The 18,954-nt window shown below is 41.4% G+C and overlaps 1 protein-coding gene across 2 annotated transcripts in view; it reads right to left on the reverse strand.

Annotated features, from left to right (window-relative positions):
- Nucleotides 1-1,836, reverse strand: part of DOCK8 (dedicator of cytokinesis 8) — a 360,169-nt gene extending 358,333 nt beyond the window's left edge. For both annotated transcript variants that reach the window (XM_075317756.1, XM_075317746.1), the window contains exon 1: nucleotides 1,547-1,836. In XM_075317756.1, coding sequence (XP_075173871.1) covers nucleotides 1,547-1,599 — 53 coding nt within the window. In that variant the 5' untranslated portion in view covers nucleotides 1,600-1,836. The remainder of the gene's footprint in view (nucleotides 1-1,546) is intronic.
- Between the last annotated feature and the right edge of the window lie 17,118 nt (nucleotides 1,837-18,954).

The following is an 18,954-nucleotide window of genomic DNA, read 5'->3' on the forward strand; positions in this document are numbered from 1 at the left end:
TAATTTTACTGCCCGCGGTCGTGAAGGGGTTAAACACTTAGGAAGTCTTTGCAGCTGTTTTGTTGTAACTATTCTAATTTTCTGAGATAATGACTTTTCGGTTTTCATTGGCTGTAAGCTAAAATCAACAATATTAACAGAAATAAACACCTGAAATAGATCCCTCTGTGTGTAATCACTCCATATAATATATGTTTCCCTTTTTGTATTGAGTTACTGAAATAAATTAACTTTTTGATGATATTCTAATTTATTGAGATGCACTTGTACATACTGTAGCCCCTCCTGTGATATATATATACAACAGTCTCAGTGTGCACTGTTTGCGGTGGTGTCTGTTAGTAAGGGCTATGATAGCCCTGCACATGCCGGGGAGTTGCTGGCAGATGCAAGCGGGGGAGGTAAGTGAGGCGGCTGCTGCCGGCTTCCCCGTTTTAAAAATATCTGCAATGTGTCTGTGTGTGTATGTACGATGTGTAACTATGTATGTCAGTATATATGGCTGTGTATAGATTTTTGTCTGTTTCTATGTATTTTTGTGAATTTGTCTTTAAATATGTTTATGTATGTATGTGTATATACTGTATCTGTGTATGTGTGTGCATCGGGCCCACTGAGACTCGCCTTGGGCCCACAAAAAATTGGAGTGGGTCCTCACTTAGAATAACTGTAGCGAGAAATATGATGGGAGACATAAGTAATAAACACCTAATGCAGATCTACACTGACCATAGAAAACACCTGAGATATAATGCTGGTTCCCAAGACAGAATCCTAACAGCTGAATACAGAAGAGTCATGTGTGATAGATGAAGGGTGTGTGATATGTGATACATGATGGGTGATATGTGAAGTAATGAGCGATAACTGATGGTGTGAGAGGTGATGAGTGATATTGGATGTGCTGAGTGATATGTGATAACTGATGTATGATACATGATGGGTGATATGGGATATTTCATAAGTGATATGTTATGAGAGATATGTGATGAGTAATAAGTGATGTGTGATACCTGATGAGTGACATGATAAGTGATGAGTGAAGTGCTATATTTGATGAGTGATGTGTTTGTGAAATGTGATGTGTGATAAGTGATATGGGACACGCAATGAGTGATATGTGATTTTGATAAGTGAAGTGCTATATTTTGAGTGTTATGTAACAAGTAATGTGTGATAAGTGAAGTGCTATATTTGATGAGTGATATATGATGTTTAATATGGGCCATGCATGAGTGATATGTGATGAGTGATACTGTATATTTGATGAGTGATGAGTGTTCTAACTGATGTGTGATATGTGGTACTAATGTGTGATATCTGTTTTGTGATGACTGATGTGTGATATGTGATCAGTGATGAGATGTGTGCTGTCTTCAGACTCTGTGCTTCAGCTGTAGATGCACATGGCCTGCAGATCAGTTATGTATGAGCGCTACATGTAGCTACAAGCCGAGACTCCGCATACTGCACAGCTCAGCCCTAGACTCCACCGCTCCAAGTTCAGCTGCCGCACACGTGGATGCCATGAAAACAATGCACTGACCTGTTCAGCTTGTTCGCAAAAGCCCTCCGCTCGGCGCTGGACAGCGACGCCATGCTAAGCCCAGTCAGTGCCGCACACTGGCCGCAGCGCGCCGCTTCATGCCCTCACTGTCAGCGAGCTGTCACTGCACACTTCCGTATTCCGCTCCTGCCACCCAGAGCACTGGGGAGGGGGGAGGGCACCAGCCACACTGTCACCTCATTGTGCTCCCCAGGGCGAGCTGCGGTCACACATCATATGGGGAGCACACACCACTATCACGCAGAGAATCCACGCCAGTGGCATGTATGGGAGGGGAGGCCGTCACGGCTCCACGCCCCTCACCGCGGCGCAGGTTACTGCTGGCAGTGGAGGAGTTAACCAGAGCCTAACCACGTGGGCTACAGCCGCTTCTGCTTTTCACAACAACTTCAGGAAGAAAACTTCTCTAATCATTATCTCACTGGGGCTAATACTGACATCTGCACGTCAGCTAATATCTATCCATCACATATCTATCAGCTAATATCTATCCATCACATATCTATCAGCTAATATCTATCCATCACATATCTATCAGCTAATATCTATCCATCACATATCTATCAGCTAATATCTATTCATCACATACCTATCAGCTAATATCTATCCATCACATATCTATCAGCTAATATCTATCCATCACATATCTGTCAGCTAATATCTATCCATCACATATCTGTCAGGTAATATCTATCCATCACATATCTATCAGCTAATATCTATCCATCACATATCTGTCAGCTAATATCTATCCATCACATATCTATCAGCTAATATCTATCCATCACATATCTGTCAGCTAATATCTATCCATCACATATCTGTCAGGTAATATCTATCCATCACATATCTATCAGCTAATATCTATCCATCACATATCTATCAGCTAATATCTAGCCATCACATATCTATCAGCTAATATCTATCCATCACATATCTATCAGCTAATATCTAGCCATCACATATCTATCAGCTAATATCTATCCATCACATATCTGTCAGGTAATATCTATCCATCACATATCTATCAGCTAATATCTATCCATCACATATCTATCAGCTAATATCTATCCATCACATATCTGTCAGCTAATATCTATCCATCACATATCTGTCAGGTAATATCTATCCATCACATATCTATCAGCTAATATCTATCCATCACATATCTATCAGCTAATATCTATCCATCACATATCTATCAGCTAATATCTATCCATCACATATCTATCAGCTAATATCTATCCATCACATATCTGTCAGCTAATATCTATCCATCACATATCTGTCAGGTAATATCTATCCATCACATATCTATCAGCTAATATCTATCCATCACATATCTATCAGCTAATATCTATCCATCACATATCTGTCAGCTAATATCTATCCATCACATATCTGTCAGGTAATATCTATCCATCACATATCTATCAGCTAATATCTATCCATCACATATCTATCAGCTAATATCTAGCCATCACATATCTATCAGCTAATATCTATCCATCACATATCTATCAGCTAATATCTAGCCATCACATATCTATCAGCTAATATCTATCCATCACATATCTGTCAGGTAATATCTATCCATCACATATCTATCAGCTAATATCTATCCATCACATATCTATCAGCTAATATCTATCCATCACATATCTGTCAGCTAATATCTATCCATCACATATCTGTCAGGTAATATCTATCCATCACATATCTATCAGCTAATATCTATCCATCACATATCTATCAGCTAATATCTATCCATCACATATCTATCAGCTAATATCTATCCATCACATATCTATCAGCTAATATCTATCCATCACATATCTATCAGCTAATATCTATCCATCACATATCTATCAGCTAATATCTATCCATCACATATCTATCAGCTAATATCTATCCATCACATATCTATCAGCTAATATCTATCCATCACATATCTATCAGCTAATATCTATCCATCACATATCTATCAGCTAATATCTATCCATCACATATCTATCAGCTAATATCTATCCATCACATATCTATCAGCTAATATCTATCCATCACATATCTATCAGCTAATATCTATCCATCACATATCTATCAGCTAATATCTATCCATCACATATCTATCAGCTAATATCTATCCATCACATATCTATCAGCTAATATCTATCCACCACATATCTATCAGCTAATATCTATCCACCACATATCTGTCAGCTAATATCTATCCATCACATATCTGTCAGCTAATATCTATCCATCACATATCTGTCAGCTAATATCTATCCATCACATATCTATCAGCTAATATCTATCCATCACATATCTATCAGCTAATATCTATCCATCACATATCTATCAGCTAATATCTATCCATCACATATCTGTCAGCTAATATCTATCCATCACATATCTATCAGCTAATATCTATCCATCACATATCTATCAGCTAATATCTATCCATCACATATCTGTCAGCTAATATCTATCCATCACATATCTATCAGCTAATATCTATCCATCACATATCTATCAGCTAATATCTATCCATCACATATCTATCAGCTAATATCTATCCATCACATATCTGTCAGCTAATATCTATCCATCACATATCTATCAGCTAATATCTATCCATCACATATCTGTCAGCTAATATCTATCCATCACATATCCATCAGCTAATATCTATCCATCACATATCTGTCAGCTAATATCTATCCATCACATATCTGTCAGCTAATATCTATCCATCACATATCTATCAGCTAATATCTATCCATCACATATCTGTCAGCTAATATCTATCCATCACATATCCATCAGCTAATATCTATCCATCACATATCTGTCAGCTAATATCTATCCATCACATATCTGTCAGCTAATATCTATCCATCACATATCTGTCAGCTAATATCTATCCATCACATATCTGTCAGCTAATATCTATCCATCACATATCTATCAGCTAATATCTATCCATCAGATATCTGTCAGCTAATATCTATCCATCACATATCTATCAGCTAATATCTATCCATCACATATCTATCAGCTAATATCTATCCATCACATATCTATCAGCTAATATCTATCCATCACATATCTATCAGCTAATATCTAGCCATCACATATCTATCAGCTAATATCTATCCATCACATATCTATCAGCTAATATCTATCCATCACATATCTATCAGCTAATATCTATCCATCACATATCTATCAGCTAATATCTATCCATCACATATCTATCAGCTAATATCTATCCATCACATATCTATCAGCTAATATCTATCCATCACATATCTATCAGCTAATATCTATCCATCACATATCTATCAGCTAATATCTATCCATCACATATCTATCAGCTAATATCTATCCATCACATATCTATCAGCTAATATCTATCCATCACATATCTATCAGCTAATATCTAGCCATCACATATCTATCAGCTAATATCTATCCATCACATATCTATCAGCTAATATCTATCCATCACATATCTATCAGCTAATATCTATCCATCACATATCTATCAGCTAATATCTATCCATCACATATCTATCAGCTAATATCTATCCATCACATATCTATCAGCTAATATCTATCCATCACATATCTATCAGCTAATATCTATCCATCACATATCTATCAGCTAATATCTATCCATCACATATCTATCAGCTAATATCTAGCCATCACATATCTATCAGCTAATATCTATCCATCACATATCTATCAGCTAATATCTAGCCATCACATATCTATCAGCTAATATCTATCCATCACATATCTGTCAGCTAATATCTATCCATCACATATCTATCAGCTAATATCTATCCATCACATATCTATCAGCTAATATCTATCCATCACATATCTGTCAGCTAATATCTATCCATCACATATCTATCAGCTAATATCTATCCATCACATATCTATCAGCTAATATCTATCCATCACATATCTATCAGCTAATATCTATCCATCACATATCTATCAGCTAATATCTAGCCATCACATATCTATCAGCTAATATCTATCCATCACATATCTATCAGCTAATATCTATCCATCACATATCTATCAGCTAATATCTATCCATCACATGTCTATCAGCTAATATCTATCCACATATCTATCAGCTAATATCTATCCATCACATATCTATCAGCTAATATCTATCCATCACATATCTATCAGCTAATATCTATCCATCACATATCTATCAGCTAATATCTATCCATCACATATCTGTCAGCTAATATCTATCCATCACATATCTATCAGCTAATATCTATCCATCACATATCTATCAGCTAATATCTATCCATCACATATCTATCAGCTATTATCTATCCATCACATATCTATCAGCTAATATCTATCCATCACATATCTGTCAGCTAATATCTATCCATCACATATCTATCAGCTAATATCTATCCATCACATATCTATCAGCTAATATCTATCCATCACATATCTATCAGCTAATATCTATCCATCACATATCTGTCAGCTAATATCTATCCATCACATATCTATCAGCTAGTATCTATCCATCACATATCTATCAGCTAATATCTATCCATCACATATCTATCAGCTAATATCTATCCATCACATATCTATCAGCTAATATCTATCCATCACATATCTATCAGCTAATATCTATCCATCACATATCTGTCAGCTAATATCTATCCATCAGATATCTGTCAGATAATATCTATCCATCACATATCTATCAGCTAATATCTATCCATCACATATCTATCAGCTAATAGCTATCCATCACATATCTATCAACTAATATCTATCCATCACATATCTGTCAGCTAATATCTATCCATCAGATATCTGTCAGCTAACATCTATCCATCACATATCTGTCAGCTAATATCTATCCATCACATATCTATCAGCTAATATCTATCCATCACATATCTATCAGCTAATATCTATCCATCACATATCTATCAGCTAATATCTATCCATCACATATCTATCAGCTAATATCTATACATCACATATCTATCACCTAATATCTATCCATCACATATCTATCACCTAATATCTATCCATCACATATCTATCAGCTAATATCTATCCATCACATATCTATCAGCTAATATCTATCCATCACATATCTGTCAGCTAATATCTATCCATCACATGTCTATCAGCTAATATCTATCCATCACATATCTATCAGCTAATATCTATCCATCACATATCTATCAGCTAATATCTATACATCACATATCTATCAGCGAATATCTATCCATCACATATCTATCAATCAGTCATCTACCGATCTACAGTAGTATGTATTTATCATCCATTATCTATCTTTGATCTATCATCTATTTATCCATAGATAATAATAATAATATTTATTCATTTATATAGCACTATTAATTCCACAGCGCTTTACATACATCAGGAACACTGTCCCCATTGGGGCTCACAATCTAGAGTCCCTATCTGTATGTCTTTGGAGTGTGGGAGGAAACCGGAGAACCCAAAGGAAACCCACGCAAACACGGGGAGAACATACAAACTCCTTGCAGATGTTGTCCTTAGTGGGACTAGAACCCAGGACCCCAGCGCTGCAAGACTGCAGTGCTAACCACTGAGCCACCGTGCCACCCACAGATAATACATAAATCTATTTATCATTATACAAACAAACCAAAGAATACAGCATCACGCTGTATATATTTTGACATATGCAAACACTGTATATATGAAACATGAGCTGCATTCCTGCTAAATAGAAAATAGCTAAAAAAATTAAGGGAATTAGGGCACATATTGGCCAATCCATGTATGTCTGCCAGCCACATCAATGAGACCTTTATTTTATAGGACCCCAATCATTTCTAGGATATACATCTTTTTCCAGCCAAAAGACTACAGAATTAAATGGAACTGGTCATGTAAAAAACCCCCCGCTATTAACTTGCAGATATGGCGTTATTTTGCCAGTTAAGAGCATTCTGAACATGTACGGTACCCACACTTAACCCCCCCCGAATAAATGTTATTCCTCCTTTGGGCTCTCAATTATAGGGGTGGTGCCGGCGCAGTCACTGCTCTGTGTATGGTGAGCGAGAGCTGTGACCACACCCCGCACTGACTCTCGGTTATAACCACCCACTGCAATTACTGACAGCCAGCTGTAACCGCCGCAACCCCATCCCCCTGTGCATTGATTGACAGCTGGCTGTAACTAACCCCTGTATTGACTAACAGCTGGCTGTAACTGTGTCCCCCTCACTAATTGACAGCCGGCTGTTACCAACCCCCGCATTGTCTGACAGCCAACTGCAACCCCGCCCCACCACTGACTGACAACCAGCTGTAACTACACCACCTGCACTAACTGACAACTGTAACAGCACCCACCTCACAGCCAGTTGTAACCACCTCCCCACTGACTGACAGCCAGCTGTAACCACATTCACCACACTAACTGACAGCCGGATGTAACCGCACACCCCCTCACTGACTGACAGCTGGCCGTTACCGCCACTGCACAGTCTGACAACCAGCTGTAACCATGCCCTCTGTACCGACTGATAGAAAACTGTAACTGCCCCCCGCACTGGCTGACATCCTTGTGTAACCATGCCCCCTGCATTAACTGACAGCCGGCTGTAGCCGAGCCATTCAGTACTAACTGAACTGACAGCAGACTGTAACCATGCCCCCGCACTTGCTAACAGCCGGCTGTACCTGCCCCGCACTGACTGACAGCCAGCTGTAACTACAGACCTTGAACTGACAGCTGGCTGAAACTGTCCCACGCACTAACAGCCTGCTGTAACCACGCTCCCTGCACTAACTTACAGCTGACTACAACCTTGCCCCCCGCACTGACTGAAAGTCAGCTGTAACTGTCCCCCACACTGATTGACAACCAGCTGTAACCGCCCCCTGCACTGACTGACCACCATCTGTAACTGCGCCTTCTGCATCTACTGACAGCCGGCTGTAACTGTGCCACCCACACTGACTGACAGCCGGCTGACTGTGCCCCTGCATTGAATAACAGCCGGCTGTAATCGTCTCCAACACTGTCTGACACCTGGCTGTAACCCCCCACACTGACTGACAGTCGGCTGTAACTGCTTCATGTACTAATTGACAGCCGGCTATACCCGCCCCCCCGCAGTGACTGACAGCCAGCTATAACTGTGTTCCCCGTACTGACTGACAGCCAGATGAGCACTGATGCAACGCGAAGTGCACTTTCTAGAATTATTTTAAAAAACCTGCTAATGTGCAAAACAAAGAACTTTGCAAGCTGCGCACGGTGACATTTTCCTCTCCCTCCTATGTGAGCACTAGGCCGCAGTGATACTGAGCACACAGTGATGTCTGAGCAGTGAGGTTCTGCAGCAGGAGCTACCATGTGACGTCACTATGGACACATCTTCCCTGTGTTGTCACATACTGGAGTATAGAAGTGGAACGTTTACGTTGCCATCAAAAAATATAATTTTGCAATGTCCTGCACTATCCACAAAAAGTTTATCTTTGCTTTCCGGCCTTCCTGGGTGTGTAGTTGCCATTTACCGAAGTAAGATATCTAAAAATACTGCCTGGTCAGCATGGACCATGTTGGTAGGTGGCAATTTCCAGAAGCTCCATTTATACAGCACAAGTAAACATTACACAGAAGTCTGCTGGAAAGTTACTGTACACATAAATACTCCATCATGCTGCTATTTTAGGTATTTACTATGGAAGCCTTACATTTCATTTCCATATATTATTGCTTCTTGGCATTTTGCTTTCCAGAATTTTTCTGGTTCAATATACGTGTTTGGCGAGTATGATTAAAGCGTTCATCAAAAGTGGTTTCCAGTTTTATTATCGTCATTATTATTATTATTATTTTAAAGGGTTTGACCACTCCTAGGACAACACCTTCTCATCCCCCATGTTTGCCCCATTAACATAAAAAAGCCTATACTCTCCTCCGGATACAAGGGCTAAACCCCCTCATGATAGGGCCAATTTTTACTTTTACGTTTTTTCCAAGAACCATAACTTTTTTCATTTTTCCGTCAATATAGCCATAAGAAGGCTTGTTTTTTGCAGGGACAAGTTGTACTTTTGAATGACACCATTAATTTTACCACATAGTGTACTGGAAAATATCCCCAAAAAAAAAATCCAAATTTGGAGAAATTGTGAAAAAATACTACAATTCTGACGTGATTTTTTTATGGTATACATAGTGTGTTAAAACTAACCTGAAAATAAGATTATCCCCATCAGTATGATTATGATGACACCAAGCAAGTCAATTTTTTTTTATTATTTTAGTGTTGGACCCAAAGTTTGGAAAAAAAAAAAAAGAAAAAAAAAATTGGGGGGGGTTTGAATCGCCATTTTCAAAGACCCGTAACGTTTTCAATTTTCTTTCGATATTATATTATTTTTTGCAGGGTGAGCTGAAGTTTTTATTGATATCAATTTGGAATAGATATGACGTTTTATCTCTTATTCCAGTTTTTTTTGGGGTAGCAACAAAAAAAAAGAAAACAAAACAATTTTGGCATTCTTAAATGCCGGTGCATGTACATCCCGCTGTCAGAGTTTGACAGTGGTATTTAACAGGTTAACAGCCGTGGGTTGAGTGGAGCTCCACCTCTGATTGTTATAGGCAGGTCTTGGCTGTAAAACACAGCCATTACCTGCCGTGAGTCCACTCCATATACTTCCGACTCGCGCACTACATGTATGATGGCGGGAAGACGTCTGTATTATACAGGCACAATATAGAGTAAAAGATAAGTATCGCACCTCATTTTAATAAAAAAATTGACGTATTTGTGACAACCTGTGCAATAAGTATATTTATACTTATTTTATTTCAGACATAAAAAAAAAGAATGGTATAGTGTTTTTTTTCTTACTTCTTCCCCCAAGATATACAAATATGAAATTATATATGGTGACTTGCTCTACAAAGAAACATGAGCAAATGAATTAAAAACTATATAGTTCTCAGATGAAAAGAGGTAAATGTTAGTAAATGATTTGTGCTGTGAAGTGACCCTGCTATTTTCTGGACCCTATAGGCTGCAGCACTATAAATTATTTTATGGCTTCATCTAAGGCTGCTTTCCCACTACGTTTTTTAACATGCGTCATGAACGTTTTTTTGCTGTAAAAGTGGATCCTGTATTTCAAAGAAAAACGCATGTGTTATTTTACAGGATCCTGTCACTTTAAGTTTATGGGCGGGCATTGAAGTCATGTGATCGGGAGTGAGGGGAACTGAACGTGATAGACTGGGAGCCGGCATCTGACAGCTGCGGACGCTGGTAACCAAGGTAAACATCGGGTAACTAAGCGAAGTGCTTTGCTTGGATACCCGATATTTACCTTGGTTACGAGCATCCGCAGCTGCTAGGAGCTGGGCTGCCTGCTCCCTGTACACGTAACCAAGGTAAACATCGGGTAGCTAAGCAAAGCGCTTTGCTTGGTTACCCGATATTTACCTTGGTTACGAGCGCACGCCGCTCTCAGGCGGGGGAGAGTGGAGAGCGAGGGAGGGGGAGAGAGTGAGGGGGAGAGAGAGACTGATCACGCCAGGCTGGTTTCTGGGCATGCTCAGTAAAGCAAGCAGGATCCTGTCTATCAGCATGCCAGCGTTCACATGCGTTTGCGTGCAGTATAGTCAGGATCCAGTGAAAAACAGTATTTGGACGCAGCTCAAAAAACACAAGTAGCGTTTTTGAAAAAAGTTAAACTGCAAGTCGCTGGATCCTCACTAAAACGCACACAAACGCATGTGAACGCATGTTGACACGAGTCCATTGCAAATGCATTAAAATGAAAATGCATTTGCACTGGATCCGTTTTTGCATTTAAAAAAAACGTTCATGACGCATGTTAAAAAAAACGTAGTGTGAAAGCAGCCTTAGCAGTAATTGCCCGGAAATCTATATGAATAGCATGAGCGCTGGCTAGTGGTATCGGTCTATATCAGGGGTCTCAAACACGCGGCCCGCGTGCGGCCCCTCAGGGTAGTTTGTGCGGCCCCCAGGCCCGTGCCCCTGTTCACTATCGCGGCAGGTGCAGGGGCCGCAGCCACTGTCTGCACTTTATGTCAGATGAATGTGTTGCCGCCGCTGTGCTCTCGCGCCGGCAATACAATCATCTCACATAAATCACTGACAGTGACACTGCACCTGCCGCGATAGTAAACAGTGGCACGGGCCTGGGTGCCGCACGAAGCAGAGATGAGGCAGCGGAGGGAGGGCGGGACAGGTAAGAATGGTGTGTGTGTGTGTTGGACGTTAACCCCTTAGCGACCTATGACGTACTGGGTACGTTACGGCTCCCTGGTACTTAAGGACCCATGACGTACCCAGTACGTCATGGCGAAATCACAGCCCCGGTGCCTACGATCGCTGCAAAATACCTTAGATTCGGGGAGGAGGGGACCTCAGGAGGGGTGGTGTCTCCTCCCCGGACCTACGGAGGCTGTGATTGGCTGACAAACGCCGCTCAGCCAATCACAGCCACTAATGTTTCAGCCCTTGAAAATCACGAAAACATTGAAATCCAGCCATGATCAGTGCAGCTGTAGCCCTGATCATTGGCTGGAGCTGGGTGACCTGTGTTTCACCCGCCCCCAGCTCTGATTGAAGAGACCGGCCTTGTGACCAATCTCTCCAATCACTGTGGATCTGGGGCCGCAGACCACTCCCATCAGCTTCATTCCGGCGTCTGTGGAAGGTGAGGGGAGCTGCTGACCCATTACTACAGGATGGGGACAAAGTGCGCACATTACTATGAGATGGGGACAAGGCTGAGGACATTACTATAGGATTGGGACATTACAAGGATGGGCATAATACAATTGGATGGGGACATTATTACTATAGTATGGGGACATTACTATAGGATAGGGACTAGGATGGGGACATTACTATAGGATAGGGACTAGGATGGGGACAAAGTGTGCACATTACTATGAGATGGGGATAAGGCTGGGGATGGGGACATTACTATAGGATTGGGACATTACAAGGATGGGCACAATACTATTGGATGGGGACATTATTACTATAGTATGGGCACATGACTATAGAATGGGGACAAGGCTGGGGACATTACTATAGGATGGGGACAAGGTGGGCACAGTACTATAAGATGGGGACATTACTACAAGGGGACAAGGATGGGAAACATTACTATAGAATAGGGATAATGCTGGGGACATTACTATAGGGTGGGGACAAGGTTGGCACATTACTAAAGGATGGGCACATTACTATAGAATGGGGACAGTACTATAGGATGGGGACATTGCTACAAGGGGACAAGGATGGGGAACATTACTATAAGATGGGGACAAGGATGGACACATTACCATAGATTGGGGACATTACTATAGGATGGGGACAAGGATGAACACATTACTACAAAATGGGGACAAGGATGGGGAACATTACTTTAGGATGGGGACAAGGATGAGCACATTACTGTGGGATGGGGACTAGGATGGGGTACAATACTACAAGGGGACAAGGATGGGCACATTACTGTGGGATGGGGCACAATACTACAAGGGGACAAGGATGGGCACGTTACAACAATATGGGGAACATTACTAAAAGATGTTGGTCAAAATTTCTATATAGTGCTAATTGTAAGACTATTAGTTACAAGAAAGGAATAAAATATATATATAAAAAAAAAATGTTTATATTTAAACAAAGAATGTGCACGTTTGCTATAATGAACAAGTGAAAATGTTCAAAATCAGTGATCCCAAGGTGTGTAAGAAAAAATAAAATATATATGGTACCAATAAAAATGTCACTTTGTCCTGCAAAGAATGCGGCCCCCCAAATTATTTTTTAGGCTATGTCCGCACTTTGCTTTTTTACCTGCTTTTCCGCTGCTTTTTCAACTGCAGCGTTTAATGCTGTGTCCGCACTTTGCTTTTTTACCTGCTTTTTTGCTGCTTTTTCAACTGCAGCGTTTTAATGCCAAAATGCATGCGTTCTGCTTTTCAAGCAAAGTCTATGGGAATTTGGGTTTCTTGTCCGCACTTTGCTGTTCAAAACGCTGCGTTTTTGTTGCAGAAATTTGGGCAAAAACTCTGCTTTTTAAAGAAGCAACATGTCAATTGTTTTTGTCATTTGCATTTTGAACTGCAAGTACCTCGACGCAAAGTGCGCAAATAGCCTAAAGCAGAGTTTTTGCCCAAATTTCTGCCACAAAAACACAACGTTTTGAACAGGATAGTGCGCACAAGAAGCCCAAATTCCCATAGATTATGCTTGAAAAGCACAACGCATGCTTTTTGGCATTAACACGCTGCAGTTGAAAAATCAGCGAAAAAGCAGGTAAAAAAGCAAAGTGCGGACACAGCCTTAGTGGTTCAGCCACAGCCAGGTGTTGGATATTTCTTGTTCACTTCTATTCAGTCCAGCAGGAGTTAATTCCTGCTGACTTGTGAACTGCTGCTAGGAGCACTGGTTGCTAATGACCACTCTCAGCTGCTTCCACCCTTTATAAGGTGCTGGATACCATTCCTCATCACCAATTATACCTCCAGCCATTCCGGTCCTTAGTGTGTGTTCCAGTTTTTGGTTATCAGTTGTACGATACCTTGTGTTGTGTTGAAATATTCCTGTTGTCACGGTCGTCTCCCTGCATTTAGAGACTAGTGACAGCTTTTGGATTGGATCCTCTCATCTCCATATTGGACTCAAAATGTGGTGTTGTTTCTCTTGGTGCAGAAACAGTCAATGTCAGTTTTGCTGCTAGCAGCTTTCCTGCAGTATTTTTCAGCTGTAGCTGCTTTGTTGCCATGCCCAGTTGTGTTTAATTAGCTAGGTTGCCCAGCAATCGTTGCTGATTATACAAAGCAATTTCTATGCTAGCCACTTTGGTGGAAAGAGCTGCTGTGGATTCATCCTGAGACGTATTTTCTACATTTCGGTTGTTTTTCTCACGTTCCCTCCTGTTGTGTTAGTGCATCAGTGGGTCAAGTGTACCTTACCTCCCACGCCTTAGCATCAGGTATTCCTGCTCGGCAACAGTTGAGAAACCTGTATAGGGTCTGGCTCCGAGAATACAGTGCCAGTTAAAACAGGTAGTGTACATCTACCCTCTCACTAGTACCAGGACCCACTGTTGTTAGTGTTTCCCTGGTGTCACCCTTGTCTGTGGTGTTGTTGAGGTGTGTTTTTGTTGTGTTTCAGACATCTGTTTGTCTGAACGTGCCTACTACTTGTAAAAGTGTGACATCAGATTATTTCCTTTCTATATGTTATTTCTTCCTGTGCATGTGTTGTCTCTCCCCTATGTCTGTTTGTAGTGTGTATGTGTTTTAGTTCTCCCCTGTCTGCATTATTTGTGGGAGTTCTTTTTTCTTCGGTTCCGACACTTCCCAGGGGTGTTAGACCAGGGTTCGGCCAGCAGTTAGGGTCACGCAGGTGGTCCAGACCTTGCCATCATTGGGTGTACCTCTGGGATACGGGACCGTGCAGGGTTCCCAGTCTAAGAGTAGTCTAGGTGCCTCTGCTTCAGTTACTCATCACTTTTGTGACAATCTTCAGTTAAGTGTTTTCCAGCTCAAGAAAAATAAGACAGGAAAGAAGTTAAGACAACTGAGGGCAAAACATCTCCAAGAAGACCGGATATAGAACTGTATATTGACACGGTCAAGCACCTGCAGTAAGACTGCCAGGCTAGAACACTGACCTACCAGAAATAAAGTCATTGCAGGAAGCAAAACAGATGTCTGGTTATTGTTAGTGAGCAAGAACAAAGAAAGGAACCTGAAAAGTGCGGCGTACAATGTAAATGAACAGGATGCAGGGCTTGATGACTCTACAAACGACATGAATAAAAAAAGAAATATAGGTCGTGTATTAAATGGATTGTCCGGAATCAGTAAAAAAAGGATCTGCTTTTTTTTCTTGCAACAGTGCCGCTATTGTCCTTGGCAATGTCTGGTATAGTTCCTCCATGGTCAAGTGAATTGTTATAAGCTGCTATATCAGACAAAAGCCCATACACAAGAGTGGTGCTGTTCTAGGCCCTTTCTAATTCCGGGACTACCTCTTTTAAAAGGTTCTTAAGGGGAAGATAAATTCAGCTGAACTGGCATAGCTAGAGAACTGCTCTAATTTCTTAGAAATTCTTTTAGGCCGGGGCCACACGGGGGACTAACTGCGATCCTTGCATGACACTCGGCTCACACTGGCAGCACAGCGGGAGCTGAGTCTCATGCAAGTGTCACTGCAACTGAGGTCCGATCGTGTGATCGGACCACAGCTGCGGGGGGCAGGCCGGCTCTGAGGAGGGGTGGGTCGGTGCTGAGGAGGGGCTGGCTGGCGCTGAGGAGGGGCTGGCCAATGCTGAGGAGGGGCTGGCCAGCATTGAGGAGGGGAGGGAATTATCTCCCTCTCACCTCCGTTGCCGGCTATTGCCATTCTCACTCTGCACTCGCAGAGTGTTTTATCGCATTCCACTCACTCCAATTTTCATACCGTGTGTCTGAGGCCTTCGATTTTAATTCTAAACCACTGGTCATGATGCGATTATGTCTGCAGTTACGTCTCATCTCCTGTCATCAAGCTCATCATAGTTTTGCAATAGCACTTAGTTAATGTAAGTAGGCAGTAAGGCTAAGTTCACACACGGCATCTTTTGCTGTGTGTTTGAGGTCACAAAGATGCATGCGTTTCCTTCTCCCACCAAAGTCTATGAAATTTCTATTTTGTTGTCCACACTGGGCATCTTTTTTTGGCTGCATCTTGGCTGCATTTTTGAAGATGCAGCATGTCAACTCTTTTTGCGTTTTTCCAGTGTTTTTGAGCCCTTCCAGTCAATAGATTTCACTTAAAAAACGCATTTGGCAAAACGCTGTAAAAACCTGTCAAAACGCGTCAAAAACGCATGCTTTTTTATGCATTTTTTCCGTGTTGCGTTTTTTGGGATAAAAACGCTGCATCTTTGTGGTAAAAAAAAAGATGCCGGGTGTGAACATACCTGACCTGGGAAACATGGCAAGTCTTTTCAGTTTCCCATAGCAAACAATGTCATTTTAGCTCTCATTTTTTTCAGTGGTTCTCTGGAAAATATCAAATATTAGAAAATTGTTCTCAGGTTTAAAGGGGTTATTTGGGACTATGGTTATTTTTTTTGTATGGGGCTGAGTGTCATGCCAGGGGAGCATGGACTCCCAACGAGCGACGCAACACAAAGGGAAAACCAGGGAACCAATACAGCGGAAGGCCCTGGCGCTAGGGAGAGAGGAGCTGGGTCACCTTCTAACACTGACCTGAGGATGATCCCTGCACTCCCTAACATCCCTAGACAGATCCTTCTCCCCCTCACATGCTTAGGCCCTCGCTGGCTCTGAACTCACCATGACCAGTGTGAAGGCCAGTGAAACACTGCAATAATACAACACAAGGAAGGTAAGGCAAACAGGTGGGGAAAGACACAACAAACTGAACTCCACGGCTCCTCAAGCAGGAAACTTCTCAGATACAACAGAAACAAACACCAAAGCTTCTCCAGAGACAGTCTCCTTCAGAGTGGACAATATACAATGAACTATAGCTGGCATAGGGAGGAGTGAGGACTGGACACTCGTAGCACAAGGGAATGACTGCAGCTGAGATTACAACTTCCTAATAGTTCACAGCAGGATAGAAATGAGCCCTTTAGCACTGGATGAAATTAAATAAGCTCAAACTCGGGGTAAACTTTGAGTGGGCACTAAAAAGGATTTGTGATTAATTATTCTCTGTGACCTTCTGATCCTAGACCCCCCCGAGATCACATCAAGCTGTGACACACTTGTGATAGTATACCCCTTCTGTGTGGGGCCTCTGGTTCATCCAGATGAGATGCATGGAAGGCATGCACCAACCTATTGGCATTAACTTCCAATGAATGATTTCCAAAACGAGAATCAACGAGTCTTGCTACTTGAAACTCTAAATTACCATCAACAATAACTGGAGACAGCAGTAAAGGTGATTACTCCAAAGCGCAACATATTTCTTGACCAATGACTTGTGAAAAACATTATGGATATTAAGTGCTTGAGGTAGCTCAAGATGAAAGGCCACAGGGTTAATAACGGCAATCACCTTATACGTTCCAATAAATATAGGACCTAGTTTCTAAAAAGGAATCTTCAACTTAATATTTCTAATGGCTAGCCATATATATTCATTGACACACAGGTCCGGACCTGATGAACATGTTTTATCAGCCATGCGTTTGTATCTGTCCCCAATAACCCCTAAATAGCCGGAATACCGGGCCCGCCACCTGGGCACCTTTGAAACCGTGCAGATCTGGACTTTTACAGTCCAGGTCCGCTCATCCCTACTCACAATGCAAATTCCCTATCAGTATGTCTTTGGAGTATGGGAGAAAAACCAGAGAACTCGGAGGAAACCCACCTAACACGGGGAGAATATGCTAATTCCTTGCAGATGTTGTCCTTGGTGGGATTTGAACTCAGGACCCCAGTGCTGCAATCCAATGATATGTCAGTGCTGAGACATTAGGAAATCTACTCATTGGCCGATTTATCATAGTTATCCATAACAGTGCTTCTCTGACAAGTGAGGCACCCCCTAGTTATTACACTTGCACCCTTTAACCCCTTTCATGCGGCACTAAAGAGTGTTTAGCCTGGTTTAACATAATAAATAATTAAAAAAAAAAAACGCCGAGTGGTTTCTCCATTTTTGATAACCAGCAAAGGTAAAGCGGACAGCTAACAGCAGCTATTATCAGGGTGGATTCATGGTTATTGGGCCCTTCCCAGCCTAAAAATAGACGCCCACAGCTGCCCTGGAAGTAGAACCTCATTTTAGATGCACAAATTCTGTTGCTTCACCTTGGTTCTTCCTGACCGCCCAGGTGCATTGGCAATCAGGGTACTAGTTCTTGGAGCTGATGTCAGCTGTGTAGTGTCAGCAGGCATCAAGCCCTGGTGTTAGTAAAGGACAGGTATCTATCAGTCAACCCCATTACTAAGCCAATAAGTGAAAAGAAAAACACACAAAAATACTTTACTTGGAAAAAAAACTACTCCCCATCTCTTTCCCTGCTTCACCAATTTATTTTCCTAAGGTAAGTTGCAGATACCTGTGGACTTAAAGTGGGTTGTCAGGTTGTACAATAAAATATCTTAAAAGCTTGATATGCTTGAAATAGCAACATCAGCATTACTAACTGACTGAAGCCCCTGTCACTCCAGCGCTGCCAGCCTCACAGTTCTGTAGACATGGCTACAACACATCCACATCATGTAACCACTGTAGCGATTGTGTTACTGGGCTCAATGGCCATAC

The sequence above is a fragment of the Anomaloglossus baeobatrachus genome, chromosome 1 (genome assembly GCF_048569485.1).
Source record: "Anomaloglossus baeobatrachus isolate aAnoBae1 chromosome 1, aAnoBae1.hap1, whole genome shotgun sequence".
NCBI lineage: Eukaryota > Metazoa > Chordata > Amphibia > Anura > Aromobatidae > Anomaloglossus > Anomaloglossus baeobatrachus.